At 40.1% G+C, this 22,155-nt stretch overlaps 1 protein-coding gene across 1 annotated transcript in view; it reads left to right on the forward strand.

Annotated features, from left to right (window-relative positions):
* The first annotated feature begins 304 nt into the window (after positions 1 to 304).
* The window catches only part of plcl1 (phospholipase C like 1), a 60,783-nt gene continuing 38,932 nt past the window's right edge, over positions 305 to 22,155 (forward strand). Inside the window, exon 1 of the mRNA XM_058081519.1 lies at positions 305 to 1,134. Coding sequence (XP_057937502.1) covers positions 973 to 1,134 — 162 coding nt within the window. The 5' untranslated portion in view covers positions 305 to 972. The remainder of the gene's footprint in view (positions 1,135 to 22,155) is intronic.

A 22,155-nucleotide genomic window follows, 5' to 3' on the forward strand; every position in this document is an offset into this window, starting at 1 on the left:
ACATAAAATAGATGTAATCCGAATTATTTTTAGTTATTTTAACAAAATATTTGGATGGTTATTATTATTGATATGATCATGTGATTATAATGTTGATGTATAGAAATATAGTACATACATGCTATGTGTGAAGCACCTTTCATAGAATCACAAAGTGCTTTACAGTCAAATTCCATCGTAACAAGAAATACAAGAGAACACAAATACTCTTGTCTAACTAAAGACATGTTTAAATAAAATGAATACATCGTAAATTTTAATACTATCTAAACAATGAATAAAGCAGCTTCCATTTGTACACTTTTTGAATCAATGGGCCAGTTTCCGTTTGCTTCATGCCTATTAGTCGATATTCACGTCAATCAAAACATAGGTCAGCATTTGGGCGGGGTACGCTGTCTGAAAGGGGCGTGGTCTAAGGAGACCGGAGTGGAGGCGGTGTTAGTGTGCTTACGTTTAGTGTCGCCGTCAAAAGTTGCCCACCTTTTGCCGTCAGTGGAGCCGAACCGGTACCTTTTTCGGTGGTGGGGACAAGGGGGTCTCGCCGTTCTGAACATGCGCACAATATAGGACCTAAACCGCGTCTTTTTATTTATTTTTTTAGTTGACGCAAAGTGGCGCGCAACCTGTTTGGTTTTCGTACACTTTGGTTCGGATCACACCCACTGAGATTCGGTCCACTTGTTCGTGCACGGTAACCGTGGGTGCTTTTGACGCACACTGTTGGACCCCCACTCGTCTTTCACGCAAAAGACTGTGAGGACTTGTTGCGCCTCATTTGTGGGAACTGGCGCACCAGTCACCAGTCTGGTCCAGACGAACCACACTCCGCACCTGGTTACGTTCAAGGGCTGAAGGTGCGGTGAGGCTCGATGGTCGTGCACGACATCCATACTGATATTTAAATGGCAAACTTTCGTCTGCTTGATTCATTTCCGCGCCTGACTTGACAAATCAACAACCTGCTCCAACATGTCCGAGCGAGACAGCGACGGAACGCCGGACTTCATCCCGGCCAGAGTGTCCCGAAGCCGGCGAAGTGGTGTCATCTTGCCCAGTGGTGGTGGCCAAGACGCGGAGACCATCCTGCTGGAGTCCGTGAAGGCAGCACCGAGGCGTAGCAGCATCATCAAGGTAGAGAAGAACATTTATTATGTTGGCGTGTTGTTTTTTGGGGCTTTTGGGCTTAAACATACTTTTAATTTGTTTAGTTTTTATTCAGTTGTATATTTTTTTTTATAGTAAATGATCTACCTCTTTAAATGTGTATACATCATCTTGGGGACTCCCTGTATTTATTTTCTAGACACTAGTTTTATTACATATAAAATAATTGTGAGTAAAAAGACAAACGGTATATCAATTTTTAATATGTTTTTGACACAATTTTATCTAATTACATTAGACATACGGCGAGTCACATAAAGGTGGTCTGTGGGCTTAGTGGGCAACTACTTAAAACTGCCCTAACCCTTATTTGGTTAAAGCTTTTATTTTGAGCAGCAATACAATGTTACCTTGCAGTACAAACACATATCTCCATTTTCAGATGTTTTTTATCCCAAAAAAACAACACATTTTCCACGTTTTTTTGTGTTGGACAAATACTGGAGATATATGTCTTTAATTGGAGAGCGACATGGTCACAGAATTAAGGGGGTCTTTAAGGGACCCGCTCAAAACTGCTTGAACACATGAAAATGTATGGAACAAACTTGGTATATATCTATAGTATTTTTACTTGGTTCTGATCTATCTACCTATAATCGAATGTGTTGATGTCATGGTCCAGTCCTGTGTGGATGACCTCATGGTTTTCCACCTGTGCTCAGGTTGCAGGTCAGAGAGTAGTAGTAGTGGCAGGGGCGGTAGTGTTAATAGTGTCAGGGTGAGGAAGTGAGGAGGAGGATCATGTTTTGGTCATGATTACACTTCATGTTTACTCACTCACCTTCATTGGTCACTATATGTGCTTGGAGGAGGTCATGTTGCCGCACTGAAAACACTCCAAAAAAGAAACACATATTAAGTGTTTGTATTAGCAAAAAACCCCACAATGTAATCATTCATTCATTCAGTTTCTACCACTGGGTGCTGGTGCCTATCCCAGCTGTCTTCACGTGAGAGGCGGGTACACCCTGGACTGGTCGCCAGCCAATCACATAGCACATATAGACAAACAACCATTCACACTCACATTCATACCTATGGACAATTTGGAGTCACCAAATAACCTAGCATGTTTTTGTGGGAGGAAACCGGAGTACCCAGAGAAAACCCCCCCACACGCGGGGAGAACATGCACACTCCACACAGAGATGGCCCATGGTGGAACTGAACTCCTGTGTGCCCTGCACGCTAACCACTCGTGCAGCCTGAACCCAAACATTAAACAGAAAAAAAGCAGAAAATCCGTAACTTTTGTGAGTGGTGCATTTTTTTTATTTTTTGTTGCGGTGAAAAGTGAATTGTTGGCCAAGTACTATTAATTTTAATTTTAATTTTAATTTTAATTTTAATTTTAATTTTAATTTTAATTTTAATTTTAATTTTAATTTTAATTTTAATTTTAATTTTAATTTTTATTTTTATTTTTATTTTTATTTTTATTTTTATTTTTATTTTTATTTTTATTTTTATTTTTATTTTTATTTTTATTTTTATTTTTATTTTTATTTTTATTTTTATTTTTATTTTTATTTTTTGGAATGAAATCTTTTCAGTATCAGCATTCTCCAGATATAAAGAAAGTCGCCTTTACCCTCATAGTACCCAATATAGTAGACTTAATAAGAGAAATAAGCTATTAAAGACATCAATAAGACTCATGCTTGTTTTTGTTGCTATGAATGTGTTCCGTATGGGAGCAGAGTGAGCAGCAGACAGGAAGTGATGTCAGGGGTTCATAGTTGTGTTTCAGCTTGACATGGGTTGCGGGTGCAACAGTAACTTGTGTTTTTATTTCTGATATTTATTAGGGATGATTGTGCCTGTTGTTGCAGCGATCAAGTTTGGCATTTGTGTGTCTCAGCAAACATTACAGTAACATTACTGACACCTAGTGACCAGTGTAGAATACTACATCAATGTCTTTGAATGCGTCTTGTGAATGCCTTACATTTATTTGTATTTTAGTCGATTTAGCCATTTTATGCTTGAAAATGCTTAATTTAATTAAAAATGCATGACATGTTTTGAAACAGCATGATTTATGAATGAATATATTTTTGAAAAACAGTGATGGAGTCAAGCTGCTACAATTTGTGTTGAATTCGCAACAAGGTGAATTAAAAATCTGCTTTTTTTGTTTAAATAAACAGACGTTTATAGGCAACAAAGTGTATTATCATTAGCATTATTATCATATACATTTCAATTGTATTTTTAAAACGTGCCATGGTGCCAATAAAACACAAATTGCAGTATACACTTTGATACCAAGGTTTTGTTGGGAGTTATTTTGGCATAGTTGTGTCATCCCTAACACACAAAATCCCCCTCTCTCTGCAATGCCACGCCAAGTTGAAGTACCAAATGCACCATCCGCCACTTCATGCACCAAATTCCAACATTTTGTATTTTTCTCTCCTATCTATTCTCACCGCTTTGGACCTAGACAAACATGAAATCTCCCTCTGTTTATTCCCACCAAGTAGTGACATGCATTATGACACCAGGTGTGCCTAATGTGTTCATCAGTGTTATATAAAGTGATGTCATGGCCGACATAGAGCGGCTTTGTCCCAAACAACAAGCAGCAGCAGTATAGCTGTGATGAGCTGATGTGACTTTCCAGAGGGATGTGCTACCAGCAGCAGCATGACACGGACACACAGTGGGGCCTCAGTAGCTTTGCATTAACGCGCGCGCACCCACACAAACAAATTGTCATTACTGTCCAGCAGTAAACAAACGATTCTTCACTGCTTTGCATGGCGGGAGAGGATCTGACAATGTGACTAAACACAACAAAGTGAGAACAAGGAGAAAAAAAGACAATGTGATAATTCTTGTTCTTAAAAAAAAAAGCAGAACAGAGAACAGAACTGTCCAGACAAAGGACAAAAATAAACACAGCTACAAACTTTGCATGCAGTTTCAACTCTGACCACTTTGGTATGGTGGCGCATGTATACTATTATGCATGTTCATTCAGTCATTTTCTAGCGCTTATCATCACCAGGGTTGCAGCATGCTGGAGCCTATCCCAGCTGCCTTTGGACCAGAGGTGGGGTACACCCTGGACTGGTCGCCAGCCAATCACAGGGCACATATAGACAAACAACCATTCACACTCACATTCATACCTATGGACAATTTGGAGTCACCAATTAACCTAGCATGTTTTTGGAATGTGGGAGGAAAACCGGAGTACCCGGAGAAAACCCACGCATGCACAGGAGACATGCAAACGGCACACAGAGATGCCCGAAGGGGGGAATCAACCTCGGGTCTCCTAGTTGTGTGGCCTGGCTATTATGCATGTGTACTATGTATATTATTAGTCAACTGTCAAACTTTTTATTATTAAGGGAGAAAATAATCCAAGCCTCCATGACCCTGTGTGATAAAGCGACCCCCCCCTCTCGTTAAACCATAACTTAACAAAGCTTAATTGAGATCTATCAGTCTGAAAAAGGTTATGAAGCCATTTCTATAGGTTTGGAACTCCAGTGAACCACATTGACAGCCATTATACACAAAGAGTGAAATGAGGCAGAATTGTGGCAGAATTACAACAATTCTGCAAAGATGAGTGGGCTGCAATTCCTCCACAGCGCTATATGTGACTTGTTGCAAGTTGTCGCAAATGCTTGAGTGCAGATTTTGTTTCAGGGTGACCTGATCCGTTATTAGGTTTCTTTTTTTCACACAGGTGTATGAGGTTGGATTTTTTTTCTCCCTTATCACTAAAAATTTTATTCAAGAACTTGAGCTGGATGCACGGTGGTGGAGTGGTCAGTGCGCAGACCTCACAGCTAGGAGACCAGAGTTCAATTCCACCCTCGGCCATCTCTGTGTGGAGTTTGCATGTTCTCCTTGTGTATGCGTGGGTTTTCTCCGGGTTCTCCGGTTTCCTCCCACATTCCAAAAACATGCTAGTTTAATTGTGCCCTGTGATTGGCTGGTGACCAGTCCAGGGTGTACCCCGCCTCTCGCCCAAAGACAGCTGGGATAGGCTCCAGCACCCCCGCGACCCTCGTGAGGAAAAAGTGGTAGAAAATGAATGAATGAGTGCGCAGGCCTCACAGCTAGGAGACTCGAGTTCAATTCCACCCTCGGCCATCTCTGTGTGGCGTTTGCATGTTCTCCTTGTGTATGCGTGGGTTTTCTCCGGGTACTCCGGTTTCCTGCCACATTCCAAAAACATGCTAGGTTAATTGGTGACGCCAAATTGTCCATAGGTATGAATGTGAGTGTGAATGGTTGTTTGTCTATATGTGCCCTGTGATTGGCTGGCGATCAGTCCAGGGTGTACCCCACCTCTCACCTCTTGTGATTATAAGCGGTAGAAAATGAATGAATGAAATTTGTCATTGACTAATATTTGAATTAGTTTGATGATCTAAAACATTTAAGTGTGACAAACATCAATTTAGAGTATTCAAAGAAACTAATGTATATTTAAACACAATCAAGAAAGCTAATACATTGTACCTGTTACGTAAAAATGAAGATAAACATGACTGAACCTCAAATACATGTTTGTTTGTCATCATCATTGAAGACACTTTGATTCTTCAAAGTGTCTTCAATAAAGCTCCCATCCATGATTTATGGAAAAACTGAAGTCATTGTTGACACTCACAACAACTTCTTTGCTTGTCTTCTAATCGTGCTAACATTCACTTAAGTCTCTGTCGTGCCTTTAATCTGATGCATCACCACTTGATTCACATCTCAGACATTTCAAATGTTCTTCAACTCATATTTCATCCTAATTGTCACCCGCCTGCCTGTGATTGGCCCACGCAGCGTGTCGCCAGATGGCTTCATCGTGCAGCCAAAACCCCTCCAAGACCCCCACGTGTTGACGTCATCAACACACGTCTATGTGCATAAGCTGGCAACATTTAAACACACACATTTACAATCGTGCAAAAATGATGACAGCTCATGGTGTAACTCTTCTAGTCCTGAATCGTTGCCCAACGATACAGTGAAAATTTGTCAAAACACTCATACTCACCCATACTCTGTTGTCTGTGCTATTATTTTACAAGCACACTACATCGCGGCACTGTTATTAAACACAAAGGTTTGACCCCCAAAACTTGAGAGAGTTTATTCTTATCACTGCAAAATTTGGTACACACCTTCTGGGGACTGACAAGTACTTGTGTGTAAAATTTGTGTGTAGTTTGCACGTTTTCCCCTGTGCATGCGTGGGTTTTCTCCGGGTACTCCGGTTTCCTCCCACATTCCAAAAACATGGTAGGTTAATTGGCGACTCCAAATTGTCCATAGGTATGAATGTGAGTGTGAATGGTTGTTTGTCTATATGTGCCCTGTGATTGGCTGGCTACCAGTCCAGGGTGTAGTCCGCCTCTCGTCCGAAGACAGCTGGGATAGTTTAAGTGGAATAGAAAATGGATGGGTGGAAAAATGTAATATTCAATCTGTACCAGTTTTGTTTCAAAATTTTTATCTTAATCTTCATTATTTCTGACAAAGACAAGTTTTATCACCAGCCATTGCCATGTTGGCCTTCTGGCAGTTTACATGCCAACACGGCGAGCTGATATGCTGGCTAGCATCGATATAAACAGCCTGAGGCTAATGTGTTTAACCTGATTGAGATTAACGTTCGGTGCCAGACATTCCAGCTTCGTCCACACTGGGCCGGCCAGCATAGCCATACAGGAATTATGGAATTATCTTACACATACTTTATTAGGTTATCATTTTAAAATAGAATGGTTTCTTATAGTGTTTTGAAATAAAATAAACCCTCTGAAGGGTGGTACCGGGGTGCATTTTTCAGCATTTTCATCTGAGTCTTTATCTTAGGAAGCCAGTAAGGACAAGAATTGCTGAAAAATGTTTGTTTTGTTATTATAATTTATTGTATTTATTGCAGTAATTTAATTCCTGAAGATGTAGTCAGTACTTGCAGTCATTACCTCAAACATTTTGCTGTTTGGTTCTCACCCATTCTCACCCTTCTATTGAACTCCTGTCTTTGAGTACTATATTTTTCTGTATTAGATACACTGTTTTGGTATTTTTATGTGCACGTTTTGTCTCAGTCAGGGTAGACATGTTATGTTAATTCATTAATTCATTCATTTTCTACCGCTTATCCTCACAAGGGTCGCGGGGGTGCTGGAGCCTATCCCAGCTGTCTTTCAACTCTGACCACTTTGGTAGGGTGGCGCATGTATACTATTATGCATGTTCATTCATTCATTTTCTACCGCTTATCCTCACGAGGGTTGCAGCATGCTGGAGCCTATCCCAGTTGACTTTGGACGAGAGGCGAGGTACACCCTGGACTGGTCGCCAGCCAATCACAGGGCACATATAGACAAACAACCATTCACACTCACATTCATACCTATGGACAATTTAGAGTCGCCAATTAACCTAGTATGTTTTTGGAATGTGGGAGGAAAACTCGGAGAAACTCGGGTCTCCTTGCTGTGAGGCCTGCGCTCTAACCACTCGCCCACGGTGCAGCCCCGGAGATTGACATGCATAACTGAAATCTAAAACATGCAAACGTATAGCTATTGTTTGTCATTTCATAAACAAAAAGCCAACCGAGCCCAACTGTATGTATCTTCATGAACATGAAACAGTTCAGTCTAAAATGTATGCGGGATACTGTGTTTTCTCCCGCCGCTGTCACACGGTGTGGACGTGTACACTTCAAAGTGTTCATAATTGATCTCAGTTACGTAAGCTCATCATATTGTTAAAACATTCAGCAGTAGGAGTGCGAGGTTACAATGCTGCAGTCCAATGAATGTAAGAATTTTTGCCGCTGGGAGTCCAAATGTATGCGATGTTGGGGTGCAAATACATCATTTTCAGGGAAATTATGAATTAATTTCATTGCCACATCATGCTCACTTTGAGTAGCAACCTTGCATTAAAGTAGCATGAATGACGCTACTACGCCATCATATTAGTGTTCTATCAAAAACAATTAGAGATCTGAAGAGTCCTCGTCAGGGGTTTTAATAAAAAAAAAAAAAACTCCCAAGCCAAGTCAATATCAACTGTTTTGGTGTTGAATTGAGAGCGTACGAGAGAAAAAGGCAACAAAGAAATACACAAACTGACAACATGGCAACACAATATAACTTAACAAGAGCAGCAGAAGCATGAGTCTTGCTATTTGTGTTCCTTATCTTGATGATAATTACAGTGAACGCGACCTGCATACGCACTCTTTTGCTCAATGCGCAATCACAGCATGTATGTATGCGATTTAATAAGACTCACTTCTGTTTCCTGCGTGTGTGTCTTTTAATGGCGGAAAGCTGAACAAACACTCTCTCAACATGTGAGTGTGAGTGTGTGTTGTTGTAGTAAGGCAAAACCATCCTGGAGATTTTCCCTCCATTGCAACTTGTCCTCTTCATAGATTTCCTTTAAAGGGCAACTGTATTTCACTCCTGTGACCTCCTATCAGCAGCCATCATCAAGAGAAGATCATTGTGTCTTTGAAAAGCATTCCATCACTTTTAAACAGGGTTGCCAAAATACATCTAATGGATAATAATACATATCTATAGAAATCTTCCATGGGAAGTTCAGTTTGGAACTACTCTTTCAATGGGAACAGATTTAGAATGAATGAGGAATTCATTATTTTTCATTCATTCATTTTTCACGGTCGCGGGGGGGGGGGGGTGCTGGAGCCTATCCCAGCTGTCTGTTATTATTATTATTAAATTTATTTATTACTGATTGATTGATTTTTTCTTTGGTTTGTTTATTTATTTTTCATCTTATTTTGTGCAGAAAAATAAAAATTAAGATATTTGAGAACAGTGGAATGTTTTATCAGAGCTTTTATTGTAGAAAATCGGAACCAAAGCACTGAAAAAGTTTGTATATTTTTCTGTTTTTAATAAATGCCGGTTTTTTTTGTGGAAAACCTGATGCGGCCCAGCCTTGCCCAGACCCTAGCTCCAGTGGCCCCCAGGTAAATTGAGTTTGAGACCCCTGGTTTACACAGTATCAGTGGAGGCGTACCATTACATTTTTGGTAGTACCATTGTAGTTTTAGAATGATTAAGATGTGCTGGGTGAGCGAGACGATGGCACCGTTTTGACCTACTCTGACGACAGCCTGTTACGTCACCTTGTGTGTGTGTGAGAGTGTGTGTCAGCTGCGTGTAGCGTTAACCCCAGGGAGGACAGATTGGGTGAAGCTCTGGAGACTGCACGTCGGCTTGTTTTCTCGTTTCTAGCATCAGCCTAGAGGGCAACACACGCACAAACACACACAGACACACATACACTGATACTTCTTTTCACGTTCCAAAAATATGAATATTAAGTTAATTAGAGACTCCAAATTGTCAGGAAATGTGAATGGTTCTTGTCAATGTGCCCAGTCTCTCTCCCTTGGAGATGAGCTCCACCTTACCTGAGAGCCTCATGGGGACAAGCGATATGGACGGATGAACAGCATTGTATGTCTCAGTACATTTAAAATGTATACATTTTAAATATATACATATTTAAATATATATATTATATATTTATTTTATATTTAAATATATATTTTTTAAATATATATATTTTTTAACATATATTTAAATATATATCTTTTTAATGTTTTAGTCAATAGTTTTTTAAACATAATATTACTAAATTCTGTGCTTGGTGTATATTTTCATTTAATATATTTTGTTATTATTTTTTTAGTAATTACAAAAATATTTGCCAACAATAATATCCAAAAAATATGTACTATGTGTAGTATACTTTCATTTACTTTTGTTCATTTTTTGGTATATTTTCACTACTTTAAAAATATGATTCAACAATAACAACAATAATACCATAAAGTTCATTACTTTGTGTATGTTACGTTCATTTTACTAGTACATGTTTTGAATCTTTAGCTGTCATGATGCAGCGATGAAGTGATATGTGACAGCCTCTTGTAGTGTTCTTTGGTCCTGGTTCTGGTCCTGCCTTGGTGGTGGTATCAAGGACACAATGAGATGTGTTTACGCTGACAGAGACAGCAAGGGAGAGGCAGTGATTTGTAGATAAATAGTTTGTCTTCGTCTTTCACTCTGTTGTCCTTGCCGCACTCGTCCCGGCACACACACAGACCTAAGCTAGTTTGTGTTATTTCTCTCTCTCTCTCTCTCTCTCCGCTATGCACATTTAAAATCCTCTTTTATGCTTTCGTGTTTTAATTCCGCCTCGCAATCGAGCGAAGAGTGAAGGTCAACTTTATAAATCCCACATAATTCGCATTAACTTCCTAATAACGTGCATAAACACTCTTTCAATCCCTTTTAGACTTGCCACCTCATTTCTCTACAAATAAATATTATTATTATAATATTATTTTTTCCCTAACTTATTCAATCCCATCCATTTTTCAAAAGCCGTCCCTCTCAGCACCAGCCATTTTTGATGATTTGATGATTTTGATTTTATTTTTGTGAAATGTCAAATAGCTCTGGGAAAGTATGATTTTTTTCCCTCCTTGTTTACCTCCATGAAAGAGAACTTAATAGCATCCTGTTTGCTCATCCTCGTGCTCATCCAATCACAAGTCAGAACTCAGCCAGGATGCATTCAGGGTCTCACACAAAGTTGGATGTTTTTAACTTTTTAACTTTTTCATTTTCCCAATTGTAAAGGTAGCCACAACAAAAAGGCCCCAGAGCCGGATGTGGCCATGGGTTGCTGACCCCTGATCTAGCTCATAGGATGCTAACGACAAAGGATGTTTTGTAATTAAATTTAAAAAAAACCTTGAAGAACTAGTGGTGTTTCAGGGCACTGAGTTCACGAGATGAGGTGATACACAAGACTGGATCTACAAGAATGAGATGAGACGAGACTTTAACGCTACTTTTGAGAAAAGTATAATGGAAAAAATATAAAATACATGACAATAGATTGGAATCTATTTACATGATTTCTGCACTCCGCGTGTGTGCGACTGGCCACGCCTCCACCCACTGAGACTGACAAAAGGGATTACACCATTCAAGCACAAATGTGCCAAGGCATAATTCGAAGTGGCATTGAGGCCGGCAAAATGATTGAGTTCATTTTCATTTATTGTGTGATTAATTATTAAATGTATTATTTTTGCAGGCCTAGGACCCACGTGTCATTTTATTTTACTGAACTGAAAATGCCACGTTTTATTTTTGCAAAATCTTGTGAGTCCCAGTTGATACGATTAACACGATACCATGTTGTACGCTAACCGGAGAATGCACGCAAACCAAGGCAAAATTGTGGCGGACATTTTTGACGTTAACAGAAAAACACTTGAACCGAGACATGGGCGGTAACCACTGTCGCAAATGGTGATTAAATGGTGATTAATCATGATGAACTAAATTGTGAACTGATTAATTTCATTAATTAATCATTCATTCATTCATTTATTTTCTACCGCTTATCCTCATGAGGGTCGCGGGGGTGCTGGAGCCTATCCCAGCTGTCTTCAGGCGAGAGGCGGGGTACACCCTGGACTGGTCGCCAGCCAATCACAGGGCACATATAGACAAACAACCATTCACACTCACATTCATACCTATGGATTTTAAATTCAGTTGTACATATTAAGAAACAATTACTATATAACGTCATACCTTGTCAATACATCCTCCTGCTGGAAAATGTTGAGTGAATTGACTTTTGTTACTTCTGCTGGATTCATAGCATTTTTCTCACCCTGCAGTTAGCACATCAACCCACCTTTTATACTAATAGTACATGCTTTACCATCTTAAAAACAAAGCTGATGTGAGTATGAGATGTAGTCTCTATGGTCTTTATGTGGGACCCCTGTTGAGGACATTCGTCTTTGCAGGGACATTTTTGCTATTCCACACCACAAAAAATGCTTTTAAATTGTGTGTGTGATAGACAGTCATGACTCTGTCCCACGCATTATCCTTCCAACCCTCAAGTGACAAACGCGCTGTTTATCCATGCGATCCAAGTTTATGTCTGCAGCAGCCAGGGTCCCCGCTGCCCTCGTTAGCCGACACGTCAGCTCATTAGCTCCTGTGTTCGTCACCACTCAAATGTCACATCAACAAGGCGAGCACTGAAATTTGTCGACTACTGTAAATGCTCCAATTAACACCTCTATTCAGTTGAACTATACTTGCTGGGTGTGTGATTTAGGAACGCAAATAACCGCCGAGGTCTCTAATTAGTTCCGGGTCAAAAAACACTGGCATTCACAACTGTAGCTGTAGGAGACCTCCACAAGGTGGCAGTAGTAGCATTCCACGTAGCGGTCAGCAGCTTTATTTACCTCTGCATGAGCTTTAAAATGTTGCAACTCGGTCGCTGGTACTGTTGTTTACAGTGAACTCACTAGCACTGTTAATGCAACATTGGTTCTGTTGCCGAGTTCAATTCCACGCTGGGTCATCTCTGTGCGGAGTTTGCATGTTCTCCCCGTACATGCGTGGATTTTTTCCCGGTACTCCGGTTTCCTCCCACATTCCAAAAACATGCTAGGTTAATTGGTGACTCCAAATTGTCCATAGGTATGAATGTGAGTGTGAATGGTTGTTTGTCTTCATGTGCCCTGTGATTGGCTGGCGACCAGTCCAAGGTGTACTCCGCCTCTCACCCAAAGACAGCTGGGATAGGCTCCAGCACCCCCACGACCCTTGTGAGGAAAAGCGTCAGAAAATGAATGAATGAATGAATGGTTCTGTTGCCGAGTTCAATTCCACCGTGGATCATCTCTGTGCGGGGTTTGCATGTTCTTCCCGTGCATGCGTGGATTTTCTCTGGGTACTCCGTTTTTTTCCCACATTCCAAAAACATGCTAGGTTAATTGGCGACTCCAAATTGTCCATAGGTATGAATGTGAGTGTGAATGGTTGTTTGTCTATATGTGCCCTGTGATTGGCTGGAGACCAGTCCAGGGTGTACCCCGCCTCTCGCCTGAAGACAGCTGGGATAGGCTCCAGCACCCCCGCGACTCTTGTGAGGATAAGTGTTAGAAAATGAATGAATGGTTCTGTTGCTGCCTCTGTGTTGTGCAATACAGTCATGCTACATTGCTACATTGTGGTTTACTATATCACTCCCTCAATGTCTGGCGTTTTTGTGTCCATGTGTCACTGTGTGATCAATGGAAATTGAAGAGAGGGTTTGGGAGCTGAATCAAAGAAATGTTGATGCAAAATCCGAGGAGAACATCAACGTCATTTCTATAAGTGTCTCAATTACTTGTGTTTATTCGCTATTCAAGCATGGTCTCAGGAGCTGCTGTTTTCATATTTACCTGCTGTAGAATACTGTGCAAATGGCTTGGCCCATCACTATTAATGAATAAGGCAAAGCAAACAATCTTATTTTCCCACTGAAGCTAAAGGGTTGCTAAGGAGCAGTTTTTGTGTTTGTGTACACAACCAAAGTGGGGAGGGGACGAAAGTGCAGGAATTTCATTAGTTTGTCAGGAAAGGAAACGTCACATCCACTTTGTCAGAACATCAACACTGACGTTCACATGACCCTCGGCATCCAGATCCCCATAGTACAAGTCAACAACACGAGTAAGTTGGCGGACTATGCAGAGAGCTTTTATTAAACTGAGGTTTCACTCCGAGTTAATTTTTTATTTTTTTTTACAGCAATGATAAACCATGTAATCATTCTTGTACATGCCGTCACAATATGTACAGTACATTTGGGGAAAAAAGTGACAGCAGGACAGCTTCCGACTTGATCTCATTAGATAAAACCATAATCTCCGTTAAATAAATGACACTCATGACTAAGGACCGTTGTGTATGTTGTGAAAGCGTGCATTCATTGACCTCGCTGAATAAGAAAAACGGTTCATTTTGCTGCTTTATTGTAAAAAAAGATACAGTTGCATGACAATTAATGAGAATATGAGACATGACAGCAACTCTCATTACCTTCCATTTATACGCTTGAGTTCACATGGTTTTTAAAAGCATTCTATTCATTTGAAAGTTTTGAAGAAATAGCTTTTTGAGTGAGGTATTAACAAACCGCAATTAGTTGAAAATGGTGTGGAATGATTATGTCATTGATTTGGATGCTTGGGCTGTTCAAAGTCAATGACAACAAAACTGTACTTCCCAGTTCAGTCTGCCGTGCATCTCACTCATGCTGCTGCAGCACGGCCACTTCAACACCAACCTGGCAACCTGACTTCAATTGTAAGACCATTACTTTTTAAATTAAACTTCTCAAATAAATCAACTTTTCAAATATATACCAGTCCATCCATTATTTTTCTTTACTGCTTATCCTCACTAAGGTTGCGGGTATGCTGGAGTATCCAAAGTACACCCTGGACTGGTCACCAGCCAATCATAGGGCACATATAGACAAACAACCATTCACACTCACATTCATACCTATGGACAATTTGGAGTCGCCAATTAACCTAGCATGTTTTTGGAATGTGGGAGGAAATCGGAGTACCCGGAGAAAAGAGAACACACAACTCCACACAGAGATGCCAAGCAGAGATTCAAACCCAGGTCTTCCCGATTTACTTAACAGTGTTGCCTACATGCTAACCACTCGTCTCCCATGCGGCCAATTGCAAAACATCTAAAAACAACAGCTCTCTTTCATTCATTAAGAATATAGTAATGTTACTTTAAACACAACACACCACAGCTTGACCCTGGAACAGATTATTTGCTGGCAAAAAAAGTGTTGGGAATTGTAAGCAAGCAGAAGTTCTATCATTGTCCCACAGTGTCATGTTTAAGAGGCTTTTTTTCCCTAATCTTCTATTAGTGGAGTTCACTTCTATGTTGAGCGACTCGAGATAAACCTTTGACCTGTCACACTTTCACCTGTATAGCGTTCAAGCACTTTGTACACGACTCGTACAGATTACCCGAGGATTCATGGCACCTGCTCGTGTGTAGTCAACCGGCTCGGCTTGCTTGATGGGCGGCGTGAGAATGTGTTGAGCACATAAGAGTCTTCCATGGATCATCTTGTACCATGCTTTTGTCAAGATAAACTTGGCAAGGATCGGAGATAATGGGAATAGCCAACATGTATACATTTTTCATATTCATAGCATTTTGACCCTTTTGTTCTCTCGGTATGCATTTTGCCCGTTTCAGTTTCAAGTTCAATGTCTGAAGCCTGAATGATCTCCTGCGTCGAGGCGCCAACATACCCAAGGCTGACAACCTTGTTCAGTTGTTCACTTGTTCAGTAAGAGTAACCGCATACTGGCTCTAATGCCTTCTCCTTTGATTTCTGATCAACATTTACAATAATTTACAAAAATTCAGTTTGCACAGGATGGTTAATTAGCTAAAACCAACCACCCAGAGGGTAGTCATTTGGCTGCTCTCTGGGCATTCTAGGTATGGGAGCTCCCACTTCACACAACACAATAAGCTGTTCACACTTCAGGATGGGTCATTAGCGAAGCACTAGTCCACCCTGGGTCGAGCCATTTGGCTCACCTCTGGGCATTCTAGTTAGGGATGCATTCCCCTTGGCATTCTAGTGTTAATAATGCTGTGGCGTACATAAGAAAGTGGAGATGGAAGATGTAGCTGTCTTCGACTGCATAGTCTCGTACAGGGGTCTCAAACACGCGGCTAATTTAGGCCCACGCCCTGATATGAAAGTTTAATGTTAGTGCGGCCCGCGCAAGTTTGATATGGATGCTGTATGGTATCATATACCCAGAAAAAATTATTATGTTTGATTAATGTTCATGTTAAAGGTTAAATAACTGTTAATAGTTATCCTCCCTATCCGTGTGGAAGTGGTACGTTTTTGGCTTTTTTTAAGTTTAAAGGAAATAACTTGGAGGCTACCATTTATCGCTAGATCTCTAGTTTGCGAGTTAGCATGTGTCTCAAGACCCTGCAGATGCGCAATATGTTGTAAATAAAAAGAGTATAAATGTGACTATAGTCGTGTTTTGTCATGTCTACAGGGCTCTAATAATGCTTTGTTAATTTTAATCTGGAAAAAATAATTTGTCTACCCACCAACTATATGTGGTTTCTTATGTTTTTATTATTTGCTGTTTTATTATTATTATATTTATTTATTTATTATGATTGATTGATTATGATTGATTGATTTTCTTTATTCTTGATTTGTTTATTTATTTTTCATCTTATTTTGTGCAGAAAAATAAAAATTAAGATATTTGACAACAGTGGAATGTTTTATCAGAGCTTTTCTTGTAGAAAATCGGAACCAAAGCAAAGTTTATTAATTTTTCTGTTTTTAATAAATGCGTTTTTTTTTTTTTTTTTTTGGAAAACCTGATGCGGCCCAGTCTCACCCAGACGCTAGCTCCAGTGGCCTCCAAGTAAATTGGGTTTGAGACCCCTGGTCTAGTATAGTCAGTATAACACAGCCACCCATGATACTGCAATTGCAACTACTGCCATCTTGTAGAGTTAATTTAAAAAGTTCCTTCAAGAGGCTGCCTTCAGCCGCAACTGTTAATACCAATGTTGTTTGACCCACCGCTAATTTGACACTCTGGCGGTCATTTGCTTCTGCATTTGCTAGACCAGAGGCATGAATTGGAGCAATTACAGTAATCAGTGTATTATGCAGCACCTTGCAGACGCACAAAAAGCTGTCTTTTTTGTGTTGTTTTTTTGTGTGTGTTTGCATTGTTTATGTGTGCTCTTTCCACGTTTCCCCGACTCCTTGAGTGACAGGGAGGGCATCCCCCTTGCGCTCTCTACCCCCATCTGTCTCTCCATTACGCCGTCAACATTTCAGTCACACTTATTTGTGGCGCCGCTTGATTTATTTAGCGGCGCTGCAGCACACAATGCTGTCCTCTCCATCTCTGTCACGACCCGTCACCCCCTGTCTAGCTAAAAAAAAAAAATAAATAAAAATAAACCCACAAGTACACACAAATACACAAGAAAATGTACACTTCTCATCCATCCTTGCCTTGTTACCACGGTGATTCCATAATGGGACTTGACTGACTTAAGTGTCCAATGAGATTGGACCTATGCTGCACACTACATTTTGATGGATTGCTATGATATGCTGTGATGTATTCCCTATCTATTTGCAGTATCTATCAGTTCATGTTGACATCCTTGAGGATGTCTTCATCAAGCCCAGTGGTCGGCAAGCTGTGTGATTTTTAAATATTTTTTAAACACAGAATTAAAGGAAATGTGCATTTACAAAAATGTAAACAATCTGGCTCACATTTTGTTTTCATTTTAACATGTTTAACAAAACATTAACAGAAATCACTTTTATTTGTTGAACTTTGTTGTTGGAACAGGGAACAAAAAAAGCACACCTCAGAGAAGTTTATAAGCGGTGTAATGTTTTGTGGCTGCAGACTATTTTCTTCTTTTTTTTTTTTTACTGGAAGAGTAGGCAAAATGGCTGATTGGATGCTAAAGTTTGCCGACCTCTGGTCTAGACGTCCTATTAAAGTCAATAACATGGACAGTCTGTGCACTCAGAGACCACCCAAGGCTACTTTTGCTGAGCGTGCTGCACCTCCATCATGCCTACATGGATACTGGATAAGCCACAAAGCCATTACATGCTATTAATCTTTAGCCATCCCTTTTGTGATGAGACACATCTGGTCTTGTTCAGATGTCAGCATGGTTTCCCCCCCTATGGAAATAATAAAAAAATAAATAAAAAAAAAATAAATAAAATAAATTAAAATAAATAAAATTAAAATAAATAAATAAAAATTAAAATAAATAAAATTAAAATAAATAAAATTAAAATAAATAAAATAATTAAAATTAAAATAAATAAAATCATCCCTGGCCGTTGTTGCACCTTTTATGAATTGTGTAATATTATCAGTTTCTCCATAGTATTTTACATTGTGAGGGTGATGGTGTGGGTGGGAACAGGTCAGGTTTCCAAACTTTGCCATCTCAGTGTTTTTATTTTTGTGTCCATTGCCAATATTTTTATTCATTTGATTTGACCTTGAATCTTGAAATGAAATCTTCTTTTACAGACATCTTTTTCTTCCTCTCTTTCAACGTCATAGTCGTTCCCACCCACCATCCAACCATGCACCCAACGTCCTGCCCAAAAACTGCCGCCCGCCCTCAGGCCTTTCAAGGTCACATTTTAAATGTCGAGCCTTTTTGAACACTTTCTACTGAAAATACATATGAGTCATTTCTTTTTTATTTATTCCTCAACCTTGGCTCACAGGCTGGGATGGAATAGTGATAAAATAATGTGAAGTTTTTATGTCCGTCTTTCTTGGCGGAGGAAATTAGATGGCTTGTTTGTAGTGTAATGAAAAACGAAATGAAACATTTGTGGAATGTATGATGTGAGTGATTGCAATCAACCATTTGTAATACACATTACTGCCCCCTACAGGATTAGAGTGGGACACAGCAAATTTTAACAACCGCTTAGATTTCCTTTAAAATGCGATAAATAATTTAAACATAGGAATAGTTATATTTACATTTGTGTGACGAGTAAGAATCTGCAGTGCAGTTATTGGTTATTTGTCCTTTAATTGGACCTAACATGCAAATGTAGTTAGAATGTTGTATTCTCTGGTTAAATTATTCCAAAGTTTCAGATAATGAGGTTTGCGGATTTGGAAGTGAAGTTTGGGATGGCTCAAAATGCTCGGTCTCAAAAGTTTTTGGTAAAACTGCTTCTTTGTGATGTCACAGAGGGACAGATCTCCTCATATGGGCGTGTCTGTAAGCAGATAAGGCAAGCTGTGCTAACAATTCCTAAAGACGCCACCATCAGGCATAAGTGGTTGGAGTTCCTGATTCCCTACCAGCAAAAGAAATGAATTTTAATCCATCAACGACATTTCACACTGGACTGTTTTGTGAACATGGGCCAGTATGTAACTGGACTAGCCAACGCCATTCCAAAGTGACTTGGTTGTGTAGACTGAGCAAGCAGTAAGTAACAATTTATCAGTGTCCTAACTGTGTTTATTTTGTGTAAGTCATGTAGCAAAAGCGCTTGCATACAGGGAGCGGGGTTGCTAATAGCCATTGTAGAATGTTGAGTTGTAGATGCTGTAGAAAACGCTAAAATGCTAAAGCTACTTACCATTGAGAGTAATCTCTTTTCCTGAGAAACGTCGGATTGTCCAGTCGGAATGTAAAAATCCGACATTTGAAAAAGATACGTTGCCGTTTACTATCAACTCCTGTACCATGAGAGGCACAAACCGCTTAAAACAGACCGTTTTTTTGTGGCAACCACGAAATCCCCAAAAAATACAGCTGAATAGGTGCAGATTCTGGAAGATCTATGAAGCTTTATGTGCTGATGATCGTATGTAGCTACTCAATAGGAATCCACAACAATAATAGGTCCCTTTTAAAGTTTGGACTTGAGTGTTTTATTGTTACGGTTCACGACTAACAGTGGCTAGTACATGATAATGTTACGCAATACATTGTCTGTACAGTTAGTAAAAGGTTTTGATGGCCACAGTTTGACCATGGAACAGATTTTTTTTTCCGTTCATTGCTGGTATAGACTACCACCAAAGTATTTGAAAACAAAAATACAATTAATATGATTATTATATGAATTAATGATTGCAGATAGACTATGGTCTATTGTTAGTCATAGCATATTGAAATACAAGTGATATGTAGGATGTATAATGTTACTTCCTCCTGTGGTTAAAGAGTGGTGACAGCATAAAAAAAATAAAAAAATACTCTGTGACTACATTGGGTCTGTGAGTGTCTCCACATGTGTGCACATGACGCGCCGGTGCTGGAAGTCATTTCCATGGTTACAGTGATCCAGGATAGGCCTGTGAGTGCGTGCCTCCTGCAGACAATGTTGTGCGCTCTCATTACTGCCCGCCATGTGTCCTACATCCAGCTGGGATGGAGGAGAGGGGGAAGCCTACAGTGTAAATAATGAAGAGGAATGAATCGAAAAAGCAAAAAAGTGGAGCAAGGCAGTGAGGAAATCACATAAAAGCAACAGGGGGCAGATGAGCTGGCACTGACTATTCATTACCGTCCATTAGAATGTGTGACTGTATTTCAAGGAACCCCTGAATCTGTACAGTCTGACAGAAGAGTATACCCATGATTGAAAAAAAACAAAAAAAAAAAAACACTGCAGCATAACCGCTGTCCTACAGCTATATAGCTACAGCTATATTGTTATTGTAGCAGCTAACTATATTTATCTAACATATATAATCAAATAGAAGAGTATTAGCTTGGAGTGCCAACTGCTTTAGCTTGGTTGTGTTAGCTTGGTGGACGGATATAATTTTAGTAAAAATAAATCATTAAAACTACAAGCTAACAAAAAACAGGTGGTTAGAGCTTGGTTTAATCGTTTTAGTTAAAACAACCTCAATAAAATTACCAACCAAATTGATAGCGAGACTGGTCTAGCTTGATGTAGCCTATTAGCATGGACATACAACAGGTTCTTAGAGGCAATGCTTACCTTTTCTAATTTTATCAGCTTGTCAGCCTCATTTTGACTGCAAAAAAACTAAACAAAACAATAAAATAGCATTAAAAAATGGGTTGTTGATACCATAACTTGTCCATAAGCTTGTTGCTAATGCTAATGCCTGAACAGACAGCAGGTTTCTAGCAGAAATACTATAGCTTTCCTGACTATACATTGGATCCTTGTACATTAGTGATTTGTATTCATGACCCCCCCCCCCAAAAAAAAAAAATAAAAAAAATCCCAATTTTGTGCTTTCTGTTAGATCGCTCCAACAGGCTAACAACTCCCTTGTTAGCCTGTTGGTTAAGCTCGTTGCAAAGGTGTCAAACCTGACTACAGCTAGCATGGTGAGTCAGTCAGGTTGGAAATGTTTATTTTTTTGTGTTAACATTCCACGGAATGTACGTCGGGAACTCCTTGTTGACAGCGTGACCCTGTTGGATGGGGGGGGGGGGTCATCACAGAGCGTTCCATCCTGCTTGAAAACCTTCAAACTTGTTGACGCTCTACCTCGACTTGTTGCCGCTGCCGAATAAACGGGGAGTGGTGCACGAGGACCAATCATTGTGTCTTGTTAGCGCTTTGTCGAACAAAACTTGCAAACAAAGCAGTAACGTGGTTTGTGTTGTTGCTGATTTTGGAGTAAATAAAGTTTAGAAAGCTCTTTATTGTTAATTCTGTTGCTGTTTACGTGTTGGTGTGTATTCAGCTGCCTGACCTTGCATGTGATGTTGTTACATAAGGAGATTAGCTTATGTAATATTGTGTTTTATTTTTGTCAAGGAGGTCATAATTTGCTTGCATGTTTATTTATGAATGTTTCTGTGAGCATATGTATGTGTGTGTGTGTGTGTGTGTGTGTAAGCGTAGCAGCCAGGCGCCACCCGTGGGTGTTTTTGGTCCACGTGTGCGCACACCTGCACTCATGTACACGCTGGGGGAGCAGCAGTGAAGCATGAAAACACGTCTTCTGTCCTTCTCTTTTCACTCCTTTTTTTCCCCTATTTTTATCACGCACAGTTCCCAATCTATCTGTTCACGTGTCAATCAGTCTGAGCGTCTGCATCGCCCAAAGGGTATATACTGGGGACGCTTGGTACCCCTGACAGTACCTGTTTTGCAAAGTGTAACATGTGGGATATTCTTTACAAATGTGTCACTCTGTCTTTCCCGTCTCGGTGTCCCAAATTGGATTGCGGCACCAATGGAATGACATTTATCATCATCTCTTCCATGCCGTCTGCATGGGGGCCTTCTGCTCTCCTGTCTCGCTATGGCCGCCCATTGAGTCAGGCCACCATTTAACAGCTCCTTTGACACCTCCATCCATCCAGCAATCCACAATCTCAAATACTCCATAGTTATGAATGTGAGTGTGAATGGTTGTTTGTCTATATGTGCCGTGTGATTGGCTGGTGAACAGTCCAGGGTGTACCCTGCCTCTCGCCTGAAGACAGCTGGGATAGGCTCCAGCACCTCACACACACCCCGCGACTC

Source organism: Doryrhamphus excisus, chromosome 9 (assembly GCF_030265055.1).
Source record: "Doryrhamphus excisus isolate RoL2022-K1 chromosome 9, RoL_Dexc_1.0, whole genome shotgun sequence".
In the NCBI taxonomy this organism is placed as follows: Eukaryota; Metazoa; Chordata; class Actinopteri; order Syngnathiformes; family Syngnathidae; genus Doryrhamphus; species Doryrhamphus excisus.